At 37.2% G+C, this 17282-nt stretch overlaps 1 protein-coding gene across 1 annotated transcript in view; it reads left to right on the plus strand.

Annotated features, from left to right (window-relative positions):
* Nucleotides 1-17282, plus strand: part of Spred1 (sprouty related EVH1 domain containing 1) — a 68420-nt gene that overhangs the window by 37994 nt on the left and 13144 nt on the right. The window contains exons 2-4 of the mRNA XM_021192952.2: nucleotides 1068-1242; nucleotides 11993-12161; nucleotides 13443-13492. Coding sequence (XP_021048611.1) covers nucleotides 1068-1242; nucleotides 11993-12161; nucleotides 13443-13492 — 394 coding nt within the window. The remainder of the gene's footprint in view (nucleotides 1-1067; nucleotides 1243-11992; nucleotides 12162-13442; nucleotides 13493-17282) is intronic.

Here is a 17282-nt window from a genome sequence, read left to right on the forward strand (position 1 = left end):
AGAAGAAGAAGAAGAAGAAGAAGAAGAAGAAGAAGAAGAAGAAGAAGAAGAAGAAGAAGAAGAAGAAGAAGAAGAAGAAGAAGAAGAAGAAAAAGAATGATTTATACAAGAGGAGCTGAAGGGATACTGGGAAGGGAGAAATTATACTTTACAATTTTTAAAAATTAAAAGAAATAGTAGAAACAGCAACTGAAGCAAAGAGGAACTTTGGGACCCACATAATGCCATGCAAATAACAAGCAGCAGCTTCAAGCATGCAGAGACACATTGAGAGACAGAACTGTTGCAGAGAATCTCAGCTGATGTTCCTAACTAACACAGGCCTAAATCATAGTATGTTTTTCTAAGTCTTCGTGATCAGTAAAAGTTTCAAAAATAAAGGCTTACGTGTCAGTTGTATAGGACAAAATGCATTAAGTGAATTTCCTGGATTTTATGTAAATACTCATTGCTAATTTGGGGAGAACATTATGGAATGGAACTAGTCTCTTTTAAGAGGAGAATCTCACAAAATGACAACATGAAAGGTTTCCACAGATAAGTTTGATTGATGAATAAGCAGGACATTTACCCCTCTGTTATTTATTAAAATGGTATAGGCTTCTCATTGGTAGAAGAAAATTTGAAATGTGGGCTTCTAAGTTTATAATATATTCCAGAACAGTTGGGAACTTAGAAGCAATTAATAAATATAGCAACAATTTGTTCTTGTTTTAATGTTGAAGCAAGTGTGTACACACATAGGGTAGGTGACAGTTTTTCTATGGGATCCATGATCACATGTGCAGGGTGGTCCAGATATGCTCTCTCTACCAAGATGAATTGAAATAGGAGTCCTATAGTCTTATTGTAGGCTGAACCTTCAAAATAAAGAATAATCTGTAGTGTATGAGTTTCCCCTTAAAGTTAGGGGTTTTCCCCCCTATGTATTATTATGGCTGTAAGTAATATACACAGCAGTTACTACATAGTAATTACTATTGTCTTTGGCTTTTCAAACCAGACCAGTAGATTGGCTTTCTTGTTGTTATGAAAGAGCTAATTCCTCATCTTTGCATCTGTTCTAGTAATAGTTATGCACGAGTGCGAGCTGTGGTGATGACCAGAGATGACTCAAGTGGTGGATGGCTACCACTCGGAGGGAGCGGACTGAGCAGCGTCACTGTCTTCAGAGTCCCTCATCAGGAAGAGAATGGCTGTGCGGACTTTTTTATCCGTGGAGAGAGACTCAGAGACAAAATGGTAATGTTTAATATAGCTGTCACTGTAATTTTATGGTACTTTCTGAAAAAATGAATTATCTGTTTTAAATTCTCACTGGTACTTTATTTATGAGAGAATTAATTTTACCTGTGACTCAGTGACTATTTCTTGGGAATTACTTTTATATTTATGTTAAAGATGTGACTGTTTCTACCTGGGTCTGAGAGTAATGCACATATATTGCAAGGGGCTGCCACTTTACTGTTTAGTTTAACTAGGAATGTTCACAGATAGCTCTCTACCCTCCCTCACTTTCTCCTTGTTCTTTAGGCCAAAGGTCAGCAAATCCTAGTCTGAAGGGCAGATTCAGGCATGCCACCTGGTCTTGTATTGTTTTTTATTCAGACTAGAAGCTAATGAATTTTGGGGATGCAGGGGGTTATTTATTTTAAACATTTTCAATGAGTTGATACCTGTAACCTCAACTGTTAGGAATTCAAAGTAGGAGGATTATGATTTGCGGTCATTAGCCTGGAATGGGTAGTTCTAGGCTACCCTGACCTGACCTACACAGTGAGACCCTATCTCAAAAAACAAGGGTTGGTAAAGTCAAAGAGCCATAATTTTGTGACTCATAAAATTAGGTGAAATCAAATTTTAAGGTCCATAAATAAATAGCTTTTAATAAAAAATGAATTTATATGTATATAAATAGATGTTTTGCTTACATACTTGTCTGTTCAATCCACCCATATCTAGTACCTTAGGAAGCCAGAAGAGGGTATTGGATTCCTTGGAACTAGAGTTACAGATGATTATGAGATGCTATTTGAATTCTGGGAATGAAACCCCGGTCCTCTGAAAAAGCAGCCTGTGTCCCTAAGTGTTGTTGTGCCTTCTCTTCAGTCCCATGCCAGTTGTTTTAGAGTTTAGCTGAAGTCATTCATTTATATTTATTACTGTTTTTATGCTATAAAGACAAAACAGTAGTAGCAATAGAAGCCTAAGTATATGGTTCTCTGTAGAGAAACTGCTTATTCCTGTCCCTTAGACTTTTGGAGGTCTCAGGTCTCTTAGTTCCCCATAAATCTTTTTAGCCACATAAGATTATTTTCACCTTTGTTTATGTTTTTTATATAAAATATTTTGAATGGCAGTTTAGTGTTTGATGTTAGTTGTCATTTTTAGTTAGTGTGGAAGACTTATTCTCATTTTATCTGAGAGCCCAAAACTACTAAGTATCTGAAGTAGCATTGTCATTCCTGTATCAAGGAAATAGCATATACATAGAAGCAAAATAGAAATTGTGTTGAAAATTCCTAAGTTCCTTTAAAGTAACTAGAGACCCTATAAATATATTTGTAGATGAGTTAGTTTTATGAGAAATATTTCAGATTTAAATCATTTTTCTTATGCATGAACATTTTGAATGCAACTGGGATTTGGATTTCATAATGTTTTTCACTGAATCATTTCAATAGCATAGAAAGTTGGTAAACTAAACTTTGGCCAAATTTCTCCCATGGTTAGAATTATCCTAAGTGATCTTGAAATACTCCATTGTTTTGTGGGCTTATAATTACTTCCTAATGTTACACATGGCACAATGAACCACAGTTAACTAGAATATATTCAGTTTTGTGGAAAACTCCAGTTGAAATCAGAGGATAATAGAATAAACTTAAAAGTTTATAAAGGTGATTCTGTACCCACACAAAATGGTGTCTGCACATTTGATGCCATTTGAAGCTTGGAGACACTAAGTAGCCACCATGTTGCTGTTGTAAGTAGTCTCAGAGGAGAATGTCTCTCATTTGATAACCAGGTTTGTTGAAAAATAAGTTGTGGATGCTTCCTGTGAAAACTTTAGTAATAAATAGTTTTTAAAAACTAGTCAAATATGGAATTTAAAATTGGAGAAATGTTTTCTAGTAAAAACCATTTTAATGTTAAGTATGGAACCCAAACAGCACGTTGATAGAGACAGTGAGTGTTCAGTATGTAGCTTTACAATACAATGCAGAAAGTGAACCTGGGATTCAAAAGAGTAATCTTATTTTTACTGATAGGACAAGAGAGAGAATGAGGTGATAGGGAAAGCACACATGCAAGCACAGTGCCTGCTCCTGGGACAGAACCATCCGTAATGCTAGTGGGAAGAAGAAAGGGTTTCTGTTAGTCGTGCTGACCAGGAAGCAAAGCATGTATTGTTTCACCTAACTGTTGGCTGCAAGGAAATAAGCAAAGCAGAGGTAACCTTGAGGAGACCTCACTTCCAGTTGGAAGGTTGCTGTGCTTGTTCCAGAGATACGCTGTAATGGATGGAGCATTTTTGGTTACGGAGACTTGGGGACAAAGGTATATATATATAACTTGGAAATATATATTTAAAATATATAAGGAGTGTATAACTTGGAAATAGCAAAGTATGCAGTCTCAAGTCAAAGGAGACAGAAGCATTGAAATCAAGAGATAATATTTAAGGATGGCAGTGTCTTTCTGTGACTTGTTTTGTTGATTGGTTTTATTCTAGTTCCTCTCCCCACCCCACCCCCTACCCCCGGGTTCTAGTTTTTGTTTTTTCAAGGTTTTCTGACTATAAATCTGGAAATCCTTAAAGTTCTTTCCAGATTAATAATTGCTTTCTTTTAAAGATTTTCCTACTAAATAAACATTATAGTTTTAACAGTTTTTCCATGTGGTAATTAATGTATTTGCTAGACAATATCCTATATCTGTTTCTGGACTGCATCTTCAATGTTCAGTTCTGTAGATGGATTTTAGAAGTGAAACTCTTACTCTTCAGGCTCCTGTATGAACTGTAGCCTTTAAGAAAATAAATACTAGGAAGAGGTACATAAGGCCACTGTTGACTAAGACACATACCGGGCAAGACTAAAGGATGCTTATAAGACCCTTGAAGAAAGAAGTTTGTTGTTTGTTTGTTTCTGGTTTTCCTCCATGATCTGGTACCCTTTTTCTGACCTCCTTATGCATCAGGCATGCACAAAGTACATAGACCAGTTTACATGCACATAAATCTTTAAAAGTTAAATTTTAAAAAAATCTGGCAGAAAGGAGACTAAATAGATGATCACATGTTCCCAAGTAGTGGTAGAGAGCAGATCTCCATTCTGTTGCCACAAACCAAAAATAGGATTGGGTGAGACAGAGTACTTTGAGAAAATCAGCTTTGCTCTGAATAATTGGAATCGGGACAAATGCCAGCAGTGTGCAGCCAGTCCACAGTTAACCTGTGCATTTCAGAGTCTAGCCACAGATACAGAAATAAGTTATGCTCTTAGTATCTTTCTGGATAGGTGTAAGTAAGCTTTGTGAATGTGTTTCAGCAGTAGTATTACAGCAGTTAATTCTTTAACACAGCTGATATTCCTTGAAGAGGAAAAACCCTGCTGGTTACCATTACTGTTTGCTGTTTTACGAAGTCCTGTGGTACCTGGTGCATGAAAGTTAGGATTGGGAGTTACCAGTTACCCTGCCAGCTGTCAGACAGCCTCACCTTTCCTACTAAACCTTTTTTTGAGCCCATGCCTCCCATTTCTTAAGATTCAGTTGTGTGTTTTAAATGCTATTGCACTGATTTATGCTGATATGGTGTGTTAAACTTATCAGTTATGTTGATGTTATCTTTCTCGTTGTTGCCTAATCCTGGTATTTTCCTACTAGTTCCCCTGCCTTGTTCTGTTCTGTTCACCTTTGAACTGTAGGCTGTTTCTTCTTTCACTTTCTTGGTGCTGGGGATTGAATTCAAGACCTTATATTTATTAGGCAAAAATTTTACCACTAACCTACACTTCTGTCCAGGCTACTAAATGTTTATACTGTCCTAACTACTGAATTAAAGTCTAATCTCCAACTGAAATTATTGGCAGTGCCTACGAGATTTCTCCACTACTTTTATTAGATGCTAAATAATAACCTGATCATCTATACTTTTAGTTGGCTGGTTAATTAATGTTACTCCTGTCTGTATTTAATCACTTACAGTTAGAGCCTTTCTATGTGCTGGGCTTCCTGCTCAGGCTGCCACAATACATTGTTGATGGATGGGTTCAACAACAAAAATATATGTCTTTGTAGTTCTGGATGTCACAGAGTCGGAGATCAATGGTGTTGCCTGCTTAGTTTTTGGTGAGGGCACCTCCTAGATGGCAGACTCTATTCACCAAGTCCTCTGGTCTAGAGAGAAGAGTGCTGTTATCTCTATCATTGCAAGGGCACTTGCTTCATAATAATTTAGGCTTTGTCTGTATGACCTCATTTGACATTTGCCACTTTTTCACAGGCCCCGTCTTCAAAGAAAGCCACATTGGTGGTTGGGCAGTAAGCATAGGAATTTGCAGGGACTAAGTTCAGTTTCAGTGGCTTCCTGCTTAACTCTTGGTTGGTAGATTTTTAGGCAAACATACTTTACTATGTCATCATAACTGTATATAGAGGATTTAGATCTTGCTGGCAGTAGTTGTCCTTGTTGGCTATTACTTTCTTTTTCTTTTTAATTTTATTTTCTTTTTAATTTTTTTTTACACTCCATAGTCCATTCCCCTCCCAGTCCCCCCATCACCCTCCTACTGTTCTATATCCCACACCTCCTCCCCACCCCATCTCCATATGAATGCCCCCCATCCTACCTGACCTCTAAACTCCCTGGGACCTCCAGTGTCTTGAGGGTTAGGTGCATCATCTCTGAATGAACACAGACCCTGAAGTCCTCTACTGTATGTGTGTTGGGNGCCTCATATCAGCTGGTGTATGCTGTCTGTTTGGTGGTCCAGTGTTTGAGAGATCTCAGGGATCCAGATTAATTGAGACTGCTGGTCCTCTTGCAGAATTGCCCTTCTCCTCAGCTTCTTTCTGCCTTCCCTAATTCAGCAACAGGGGTCAGCTGCTTCTGTCCATTGGTTGGGTGCAAATATCTGCATCTGACTCTTTTCAGCTGCTTGTTGGGTCTTTCGGAGTGATAGATCCCTTTTTGTGAGCACTCCATAGCCTCAGTAGTAGTGTCAGGTCTTGGGACATCCCCTTGAGCTGGATCCATTTTGGGCCTGTTGCTGGACCTTCTTTTCCTCAGGCTCCTCTCCATTTCCATCCCTGTGGGATGGCAACCCCATCCCTCACTTGATGCCCTGACTTTCTGCTGGAGGTGGGCTCTATAAGTTCCCTCTCCCTACTGTTGGGCATTTCATCTCAGGTCCCTCCCTTTGAATACTGGGAGTCTCTCATCTCTCAGGTCTCTAATGCATTCTAGGCCATCCCCCCCCCCAACCCCCTATTTCCTGAGGTTGCCTGTTTACATTCTTTCTGCTGCTCCTCAGGGCTACAGTCCTTTTCTGTCACCCAATACCAGATCAGGTTGCCCTCTTTCCACCACCCTGTTACTTTCTTGTAAAGTGTGTTTTTTCTCATTCTTTGAGAACTGTAAATGGTTTAAGACATACAAATGTATTTATTCAATCCTTTTTATACATTCGTAAATATTACCATCTTCTTAAAGTTCTTCTTGCAATCTTTTTCCCTTAGGTACTAAGTAGAACTTTCTGAATATTTGGCACTACTGATGATTAAAAGTCCTTTTCTCTTTGTGAATTTACAGATGTTCTGGTGTACACAGAAGTGTAATATTGGCTGTTACCTGGAGACTTACTCTATTGTGGACATAGCACTTTTGTATTTTTTACCTGCCACCAGAATTTGATAACTAATTTTAATGAAGTTTGATTTAGAATGTGTTTCATAGATATTCAGTTATATTGAAATAAATGTAGATTATTAACGTTACAAAATAATGTGAAGGAATCTTCTGTATATCCTCTTCCCAATTTTCCCAGTGATAACATTTTCTAAGACTATATTATCATATTATTCTAGAATATTCATACAATCACCCAAACATTTCTGTTTTATCCTTAGTCATTTATTATTGTATTTAGAACTATAGAGTTTAATCACGTATGTTAACATTCACAGGCAGATGCAAAACAGATCAATGACTCCTTCCTGTTGATATTTTATAGCCATACACATATCCATCTTAGCCTGACAAGCACTGCTTTCTTCTCTGGTTCTATGATTTCTGTCATTTCCAAAATGCTATAAAAGTGGAATTGTAAATATTCAATATTTCAGGATTGTCTGTTTTTCATTCAGCATAACTCATCTTAAGAGTTTTTTATTTTTAGTATTTCATAATCTGTAATAGTTTTGTTTTACTCATGTTTGTTTTTCTTAGTCATTGACTTATAAAGGTGAGACTTCTGGGTCGTTTCCAGATTGAACTATTTCATAGATAAGGCCACCATGAACATTTGTATATATACATTTTACTGTGTCTTTGTGGATATAATGTTACTTTTTCTAGGATATATGATAAAAACTTAACTTGCTAGATTATGTGATGTTCACTTTTTTAATGGTATAAGAAGTTGCCAAATTTATGTTGAAATTAGCCATGCTGTAATAAATTTGCTCATTGAGTACCTAAATGTTCCCAGCATTTCATGGACTCACTTGTTAATTGTGACAGTTAGATATCTAGTGAAAAGTCATTTGCATTTCTGTCATAGTTGATCGTATCATCTCTTGGTGCCGTATCTGCTTTTACCCATTTCCTTACTCTTTTCTGTTGAGCCTTCAGTGCTGAGTCTGTGTTCTAGATGCTAGCTCTTCCTGGGAATATGTAACTGTACGTGCTTTCTCCCAGCCTGGAGTTTACTTTTTGTTTTTAATTTAACAAACTCTTGGAGAGCTTTAAATTTTGATAAAGTTCAATATATCTTTTTTTCTTTTAATACACTGTGGTTGTAATGTCAAGTCCATGAATTCTTCTCTAAGTCTGTATCCTGTAATTTGTTCTATGAGGGGTTATCGTTTTGTAGTTTATATTTAAACTCACGGTCCATTTTAGACTAATTTTTAGTTAATGTGGTACTTAAGTCAAGATTCTCTGTTTTGGGGCAGGATGTTAAGACTGTGGTTGTTTTTCTCTGCAGCGTTTCTTTAAAAAGTTGTCCTTTGCCCCTGAGTCATCCTCTGTCTCCATTAAGATGAGTGAAGTATGATTTTGTAGGCTCTCTCTCATTCTCCTGCTCTTCCAGTCTTTCTGCAGATGCTGTATCCCATGCTGCTGTGCTGTACATCAGCACAAAGACCTAGGAGAGTGAGTCCTCCCACTGTTGTCTTCTCTTCAAAGAATTATCGCAGGGCAGGACCCCACAGCCTTTTTCTTCTGTGTGAATTCTAAATGCTGATCTTTCCTATCTCTAAGAAGCCTTACTGGGACCTTCACAGGAATTGTTTATGATGAAGCATCTAAAATCTGTTTAGATCTCTAAATTCTTAAAATTTAAAAAATAGGTGTGAGCGTGGTGGCGCACGCCTTTGATCCCAGTACTCGGGAGGCAGAGGTAGACGGATTTCTGAGTTCGAGGCCAGCCAGGGCTACACAGAGAAACCCTGTCTTGAAAAACAAACAAACAAAAAACAAACAAAGGCGTATTTATTTTGTACATTAGATATTAAGTTCTTTTGGTTTTTGGTTTTCTTATCTGCTAAAATTTTTATGTTCCAAACTCATTTTAAAAATTCAGCCAGGCCTGGCGTGGTGCCACACACCTTTAATCCCAGCACTTGGGAGGCAGAGGCAGGCAGATTTCTGAGTTCAAGGCCAGCCTGGTCTACAGAGTGAGTTCCAGGACAGCCAGGGCTACACAGAAAAACCCTGTCTCGAAAAAACCAAAACAAAACAACAACAACAAAATTCAGCCATGGTTGCCCCAGATAGGCTCCACACCCGTCTTACACCCTTATGACCCTTGTCATTCTTAGAGTTGTCTGATTTTCATTCTCATTCATTAGGCACTTAGAAGTAGTTGTATATTTCACTAAAGAATTAGGTTATTTTCTAGAGAGTACAGTCTGTGTGATTTCTTTTTAAAAATTATTTATTTATTTTATGTATATGAGTACACTGTAGTTGTCTTCAGACACCAGAAGAGGACATAGGCTCCAGTTGCACCTGTGGTTCTTGGGAACTGAGTCAGGGCTCTGGAAGAGCAGTCAGGAGAACTCTTAACCACTGAGCCATCTCTGCAGCCCTGTGGGATTCTTTGCCAAGATATATTTTATGTTGTCAGTAATTTCATTTAAATGTTATACATCTTAAAGACCATCTTTCATGCATTTGTTTGCATGTGTGGGTAGCAAATGAAACTTTAATCTTGTTCAAATCGACTTTACCTTTCCTACTTGGAATCTATTTTCTAGGTCTCCACTTCCATTTGATATGATCCAAGATCTTGCTCAGGGCATGGTACTATCCATCGCTGGGACAGATCTTCACTCGATTAATGTAATCAAGATAGTTCCCCTCAAGTGTGCTTGGGGCCTGTCTCCATGTGAATTTTAGATTCTATAAAGTTGAGAATTAAGACTAATTCAATAATACTCTGAATACTTTGTGTGTTACCTCAGTTTTTTCTTTAAAGTAAGCTGGACAGTAAGTAGAGATAGAATGGGATCCAACTGGTCTTGGGTACAAGGCCCTCAGACTTAACAAGTTACTGTATCAAATTTCTTTTTCATCATCTTTCTTCTTGCTTTGGAAGTGTGAATATTATATTTCTGTGTATTCTGTTTTTCATAACTCAATATTGTTATTTTGGACACATTACTAAAAAGTATCCACTTTACCTGAGTGGATTTGGAGTCACCGAGGAAACCCTTCTGGGTCTCTGAGAGTGTTCCCACAGAGGGTTAATTAAGGAGGAGATAAAAAACCCAGAATGTGGGCTATACCATCCTGTGGACCAGGGAACTAGACTGAAGACAAAAGAACAAGTCACTCCAGTCTCCATCTCCATGCCCTTCCTGACTGTGGACTCTGTGTGTGACCATCTGCCTCATGCCACTGCTGTTTTTCCTGATGGAATGGGCCTTACTCCTCAGACTGAGTCAGAAACAACCTGTTCTTTCTCAGTTACCTTTCTCAGGCATTGTGAGAAAATAGCTAATATACTACCGTCCCCACTTTCTTTTAATTTGTAACTCTGCATAATAGCACAGAGACCTTGTTTTTTGTCTTTCTTTAATACTGAATTTTAATAAATTAATGGTAGTAGGATATTTTTCATTCCAGAGTTCAGTACAGTTTTTATAATTAACATCTATTTACTCTTAACAGAAGAAATTGGATAATACGTTTTTACTTTCCAACATATGTGTACTTATTAATAATCAAGATTTCAAAAAGATACTAATTACTTTTTAATTTGTTCTTTGCTAACCAGCCACATTCTAAATGGATCAGTCATACATCATTTAGGGGTTATTCTTAGCAAAGGCTGACTTCATATAATATGTGATCCTAGAACCTTATATTAGAAATTTAAAAAATATTATCAGGCATGATTAGAATATAGACTGAGGTAAATGACATAATTAGAATTAAAACTGAGATAAAGTGTCTTCATGTTAAGTTTAATTGCTGTGCACAGGGGAAGGCCAGGGCCAAGAAGTGGGAGTGGGTGGGTAGGGGAGCAGGGGNGGGGGGGGTATAGGGAACTTTCGGGATAGCATTTGAAATGTAAATAAAGAAAATAATTAAAAAATGGAAAAAAAAGACTAAAAAAATGTTTAAATTTAAAAAAAAATTTAATTGCTGTGTTACATACAATGAACAGCATTGTCTTAAGAAACACTTCCAAGTATTGAAGAGCAATGGGACATCAAATTATAGCCTCCATAGTACAGTTCAGATAACGTAAACAGAAGTGTTCAGTGAGGTGTGTACTTCAGTGACAGACTACTCACAACACATAGCCTGTGAGGCCATAAATGCAATTCTGGGCACTGCAAAAGTAGACAGGTAAAATGAATGTATAGAGAGAATGTTAAAGATAAAAAGGAAGAAAGGAATTTTACCGGTTTTTACTTACCTGAAACCATTTCAGCAAAAACGAAAACAAACAAACAAAAAACCAAGAAAACCGAAGATACAAAGTTGTGTTGTCCCACAAATTTCATGAAACTTACTCACTTATTATAGGATCTATTCAATACTATTATTGTATTTTTAAAATGAGTATTTTCAAAATGAGGAACCAGGACTTTGAAAAGTTATATAGCCAGAGCCAGGCATGGTGGCTCATACCTTTAATCCCAGCACTTAGTAGGCAAAGTCTTAGAGCTTGAGGCCAGCCTGGTCTACCTAAGAAGTTTCAGACCAGTCAGAACTTTCTCAGGGAAACCTTGTCTCAAAGGAGAAAAAAGGTTGTGTAACCCAGTTATTATTACAATGGCAAATAAGTGATCTGCTTCTGTAGTGAATCTCTTAAGAAACTTAGAGAAGGAATGGCTGGAAGATATAATTAATGGTGGAACACTTGTCTAACATGCACAAGGCCCGTTGGTTCGATCACCAGAACCACAAGGAAGAAGGGTGGGGTGATTTTTGAAATTTGTTAATACTGCTTTTCTCTTGTCTGTTCTCCAGATTCTCTCAAAAATATTTCTAAGTCTATTCTTCTCAGAGTTTTGTATGAAGCACTGTGTTTATTCTTTTAAATTACAGTATAAATATACATTCTGTTTACGACCTTTATGGTCTTTTTGATCCCATCTTAGTTCCTTTATCAAGTTGACTTGGTGAAGATTATAATCAAGGCCTCAATTTATTTAAAATGGTTCATTTTATTTATACTCCTCAGTGTTTATTAAGAGCTACATTAGATACATGTTGTATGTTCATTAACTTTGGCACCTGATTTTGCAGGTGGTTTTGGAATGTATGCTTAAGAAAGACCTCATCTATAATAAAGTCACTCCCACATTTCACCACTGGAAGATCGATGACAAGAAGTTTGGCCTTACCTTTCAGAGTCCTGCCGATGCCAGGGCTTTTGATAGAGGCATTCGGAGAGCTATAGAGGACATTTCTCTAGGTAGGTTTTGTTATTCTTATCTGAATATTATATACAAGTAGTAGATATTCTCTTTTTGAACTTTGACCTAAAGTAGTTGCTGTCCTTTAAAAGGTGTTTCATAGTAGAAAAAAAAATGTTCCAAGAATAACAGTTTGTGGTAAGACTCAGTAGTCAAACATGCTTGCTAGCCCAGTGCTAAGGGACTGAGGCTGGGGGATTGAGAATGTGAGATCTTCTTGGTGTGAGGTATTTAGTAAGCCTGTATTTTAAAAAAGCAAGCAGACGGAGAATAGGAGAGTACAAGGTGCTGTTTTCAGAAATTTTGAAGAAATATAAACTATTTATAAGGAAACCAGATATGAACGTGGAAATGCTTAATGCTAAGTGTGTTTTGATACTGTGTGAAGCTGGTTAGTTTTGGCATATTTTTTAAAGTGCTCAGTTGATTATATTTTTAGGTAAGTATATAAAACAAATGTTTTAAAGAGAAAATTATTAATAGCTGTTAAAATGAAAGTGATACATTTCCAATTTGGGTTGACTTTCAAGCCCATCTTTATGCCCTTGTAAGCGAACACTTGTTTTTCTAAGATGGAATAAACTGGGTACACAGCGCTGAGCCAGTTTTCTGTTTAAGGAGGAATTGCACATACGCCTCACCAGGATAGTATTGCAATGTCTTGTTAAGCATTAAATGTCATTATCAACAGTGTTCTCTTTCAGCAGATTTACTAAATTACTGTCATTTAGTTTTTTTTATCCCCCAAAATAAACTAAACTACTTTTTACAAAGGTCACATTCCTTATCTCATGCCTGCTTTGTGATAGTCATGCTTAGAGCATAAATGCAGAATACTCTGCTACTATACATCATTTCGCATTCACTTATTATAACTAATGACACTCTTTAACACCACACAAGCTTCTGCAGACATGTGCATGCACGGGTCAGTCAACTGGGCCTTGATTGCCCATAGTAAATTAAGATTGACTTCTTTTTTTAACTTGAGCAGCTGAAATTCTGATTCTGAACACATAAGTTTCCAGACAATTTAGAAAAAATTGAATTAGTCACATTTTGACATCACTAAACAACCAGAGAACTGTAACACAGCTAGAAGCTTAGCCGTGAAAGAAAGTAAGTGGAAACTTGCCAAGAGATGATGGAGACAGTCACTTTTTATTCTAACAGAGGAGGAAATGCAAGAAGCTGCTGTTTGAATGTTGCCAGGCAATACAGAAGTCAGTCAGTCATATATATAAATGCTATACTTAATTAACTTTGGCCTCTTTTCTTAGGGTGCCCAGCATCAAAAACTGAGGCTGAAGGAGGAGATGATGATTTACAAGTAAGTGGTTTGGCTTGAAAGGAATTTTAAAACATTTTCTGTAGGAAATCATTAGAATTTAAGTAAATTTCAAAGAACCTGTATTACCTTGGTCTTCCAGATAAACGGAACCATGTCACAGAAAAGTTTGTTTTTGTAAGGAGTTGTAGAGGTGGCAAGTATGAAATCCTTAAAGCAGGCAGGTTGACATTCTGGAAGCTAGACGAACCCATGCTGCATCACTGAGCTGAATTTCTAGACCCCTCAGGACATCATCTGTGTTGATGAGGCCTCCCAAGTTGAGGGAAGTCTCCTTACTTACTGTTCTGGCTGGTTTTGTGTCAACTTGACACAAGCTGGAGTTTTCCCTGAGAAAGGAGCTTCAGTTGGGGAAATGCCTCCATGAGATCCAGCTATAAGGCATTTTCTCAATTAGTGATCAAGGGGGAAGGGCCCCTTATGGGTGGGGCCATCCCTGAGCTGGTAGTCTTGGATTCTATAAGAAAGCAAGCTGAGCAAGCCAGGGGAAGCAAGCCAGTAAGTAACATCCCTCCATGGCCTCTGCATCAGCTCCTGCTTCCTGACCTGCTTGAGTTACAGTCCTGACTTCCTTGGTGATGAATAGCAGTATGGAAGTGTAAGCTGAATAAACCCTTCCCTCCCAACTTGCTTCGTGGTTATGATGTTTGTGCAGGAATAGAAACCCTGACTAAGACACGTACTGTATATTGATTACACGCAGTCATGTCCAAAGCATAATGTGTGGCAAAGTTTAGATCAGTGTTTAGCCAGACAGCTACATACCATATATGATTTGGCAAGCCAACAAAATTAACAATGCACACCTGTTCGCTACTTTCCACTTAAGAAAGTTTATAGAAAAATGAATTACAAATTGTTAGTAGCATATAGTCAGGAAGATGGCAGCCATATCTCCATACCAAAAAGTCCACAACCGTGGCTTATACAACAGAAGAACATTCCAGTGAAAAGTTGATTTGGCCTAATGATATTTTTAAGTTTGTACATCTTTACTTTTGTATATCTATGTTATCCCCAAATTTCTGACTTAATTTATGACATGGAAGCTCTTATAAGCTGCTTTGTTTTTTTGGAGACATCTTATATAGTGAAGTTAAACCTTCCTTAAAATGAGTAGAAAGGGAGGCCTTACTTATATTTTATGTGTGTGAGTGTTTGCCTGCATGTGTCTGCACCATATACATATAGTCCCTGAGGAGGACGGAAGAGAGAATCTGCCCTTGGAACTGAAGTCACAGACAGCCATGAGCCTCCATGTAGGTGCTTGGAATAGATACCCTCACCCCAGAATCTCTGGAGCATGGCAGACAGTACCAGTATTCTGAACAACTGAGCTATCTTTTCAGCCCCAAGATAGCACTATTTTAAGAGTCCGTGTCCAGGATTGAAACTGCAAAAGAGAATTATTAAATTCACTATAACACTGTACAGTTTATCTAGTGATATGCCAGAGTTTTAGAGAATGAGTGAGTGGGGGAGGGGTGCATGTGTGTAATAGGGATTGTGCACCCAGTATACATGTAAAAGTCAGTTCTTCCACCGTGTGGGTTCTAGGGATTGAATGTTTGTCATCAGGGTTGGTAGCAAGTTCTTTTATCCACTGAGTCATCTCATTGGCCCATGGTTACGTAATTTCTTACAAGTTGTTTTCTGATCATCATTTGTAAAGACAACTAGAATATAGTTTAAAAGTATAACATAACCTGTTACTTAATTTTTCAGCCTAGTAGAAGTAAAAGATTATCAAATTTAAATGAATATTTTGAAAGGATTAAATGTCAAAGTAGACATCTCCATTTTGAATATTCATTAACTTCTTCAACAGATATTAAAATCTCTGCCATAATTATTAGATACAGGATTGTTTGGCAGAACATCTTCCTGTTCCGAGCAGTTTACTGTCTTGTAGTTGCCAGGAAGCTCTGGGAAGAAATTTCTTTTTCAATTACCTTTGAATGATCTTAGAACTGGTCCATGGTTTGGGCTTAAAGTCCTATCTTGTTTGTATTTTACTCCTGGTGTCAACTCCAGTCCTGATTATAAACATAGTTGTTACTTAAAAACATTTAAAAGAAACATTTTAAAGAAAGATGCTAAATTTAAAGTTGGGACTTAAACAAAAGTCAGAAACCAACTGTCATGTTCTTGTTTTCTTAGACTTTTCTGGTAAAACAAAGTTTTGTTTGCTTTTGTTTAATTCTGGTTTGTGTTTGCTTCAATGTCATTTGTAATACTTTTCCATCCAGATAAGACAGAATATTGGCAGTTTTAAGTACGACAACCTTAATTGAGATAAACACAAAATGTACCTTGCAACAGGCTTGAAATTGCACTAAGAACAGATCTTAGGTGCTGTGTTTCTGGACAGAAAGAAGACCCAGCTGTCAGACATTAAAAGGCTTAGTTTGTTTTACTATTGAGAAGCAATCAGTTTTAATCTTTTCTTTAAAAATTAGATGCCATAACCAAAATGACTAAAAAGACTTTCATTTGCATTAATTGATTAAAACAATCTTCACACTGTGGGACATGAATTGTTGGTGTGTGGATTTAGAAAGGTATTTAATACAGCTCTGTTTCAGAGTTGGAACACCTGGCTGGCCTTTAGTCCATGGAAAGTGCGTGTATACACACAGCCATCATCTCTTAGACCATCACATAGCTCTAAAACTTTCCAAAGCTTGTTAGGTTGCATTTTCTTATCCATACTTCACATACATTTTTATTCAAAGCTTTTCTTAAGGTTTATTTCTTTTTATTCTATGTATATTGGTGTTTTGCTCGCATGTATGTCTGTGTGAGGGTGTCAGATCGACTAGAACTGGAGTTACAATTGTGAACTGCCGTGGAGGTGCTAGAAATTGAACCCAGGTCCTCTGAAAGAGGACCAGTGCTCTTAACCACTGGGCTATCTCTCCAGCCCTTTATTCAAGTTAAAGTTCATCTTGGACTAGAATCTTAGAAATAAATAGGTTTATCAAAAAGGGTTATATGAAGATTTATGTAGATAGCAAGAACTATATAACTATTGCTTATTATCCCAAAAATAGATCTAGAAACAGTAAGTAATCTCTGCAAACTTAAAAGTACCTTTAATCCAAATTAACTTTTCATTGGAATATTTTGTTAATGTAAGCCAGGACATGGACTAACTTTTCTGTACTATTATTTTTTAACAGATATTATATCTTGACATCTTATATTCCCTCCTTACTGTTTCATCATAGTTGCTATGTTAAGGTTGCTTAAGTAGAATAATCTATGCTAGTGTTGTTTCTCGATAAAATTCTTAGAAAAAGTACAGAATTAAAAACTTGAGGAAAACATGACAGCACGGACAGGCTGACAGATCTCCATGACAGCTTAGATGACATGGTGAGTTCCAGAATACCAGGGCTACATATTTAGTTAGACTCTGGAGTGTGTGTGAGGAATCTAGTTTATTTCTAATCATAACAAGCACCTGAGGAGATCTGTTAAACAGAGTAGGAGTTGATTGTGGCCACATCGAAACTGAATGGGCACTAGAAACACGGGAATGTGTGTGATTATGTTAAGGTGAAAGAATTAGGAAATTTGTTTTTGTACTTTATACAGTTTTTGACTACTATAGTTTGTATATGTATTTATATATATATTTATAATTAAGGTTTTACTTTATTGCATATCATCTAGCCACATATTTAAAAAACTGATTTGTAGGCCGGGCGTGGTGGCGCATGCCTTTAATCCCAGCACTCGGAAGGCAGAGGCAGGTGGATTTCTGAGT

Source organism: Mus pahari, chromosome 3 (assembly GCF_900095145.1).
Source record: "Mus pahari chromosome 3, PAHARI_EIJ_v1.1, whole genome shotgun sequence".
Taxonomy (NCBI): domain Eukaryota; kingdom Metazoa; phylum Chordata; class Mammalia; order Rodentia; family Muridae; genus Mus; species Mus pahari.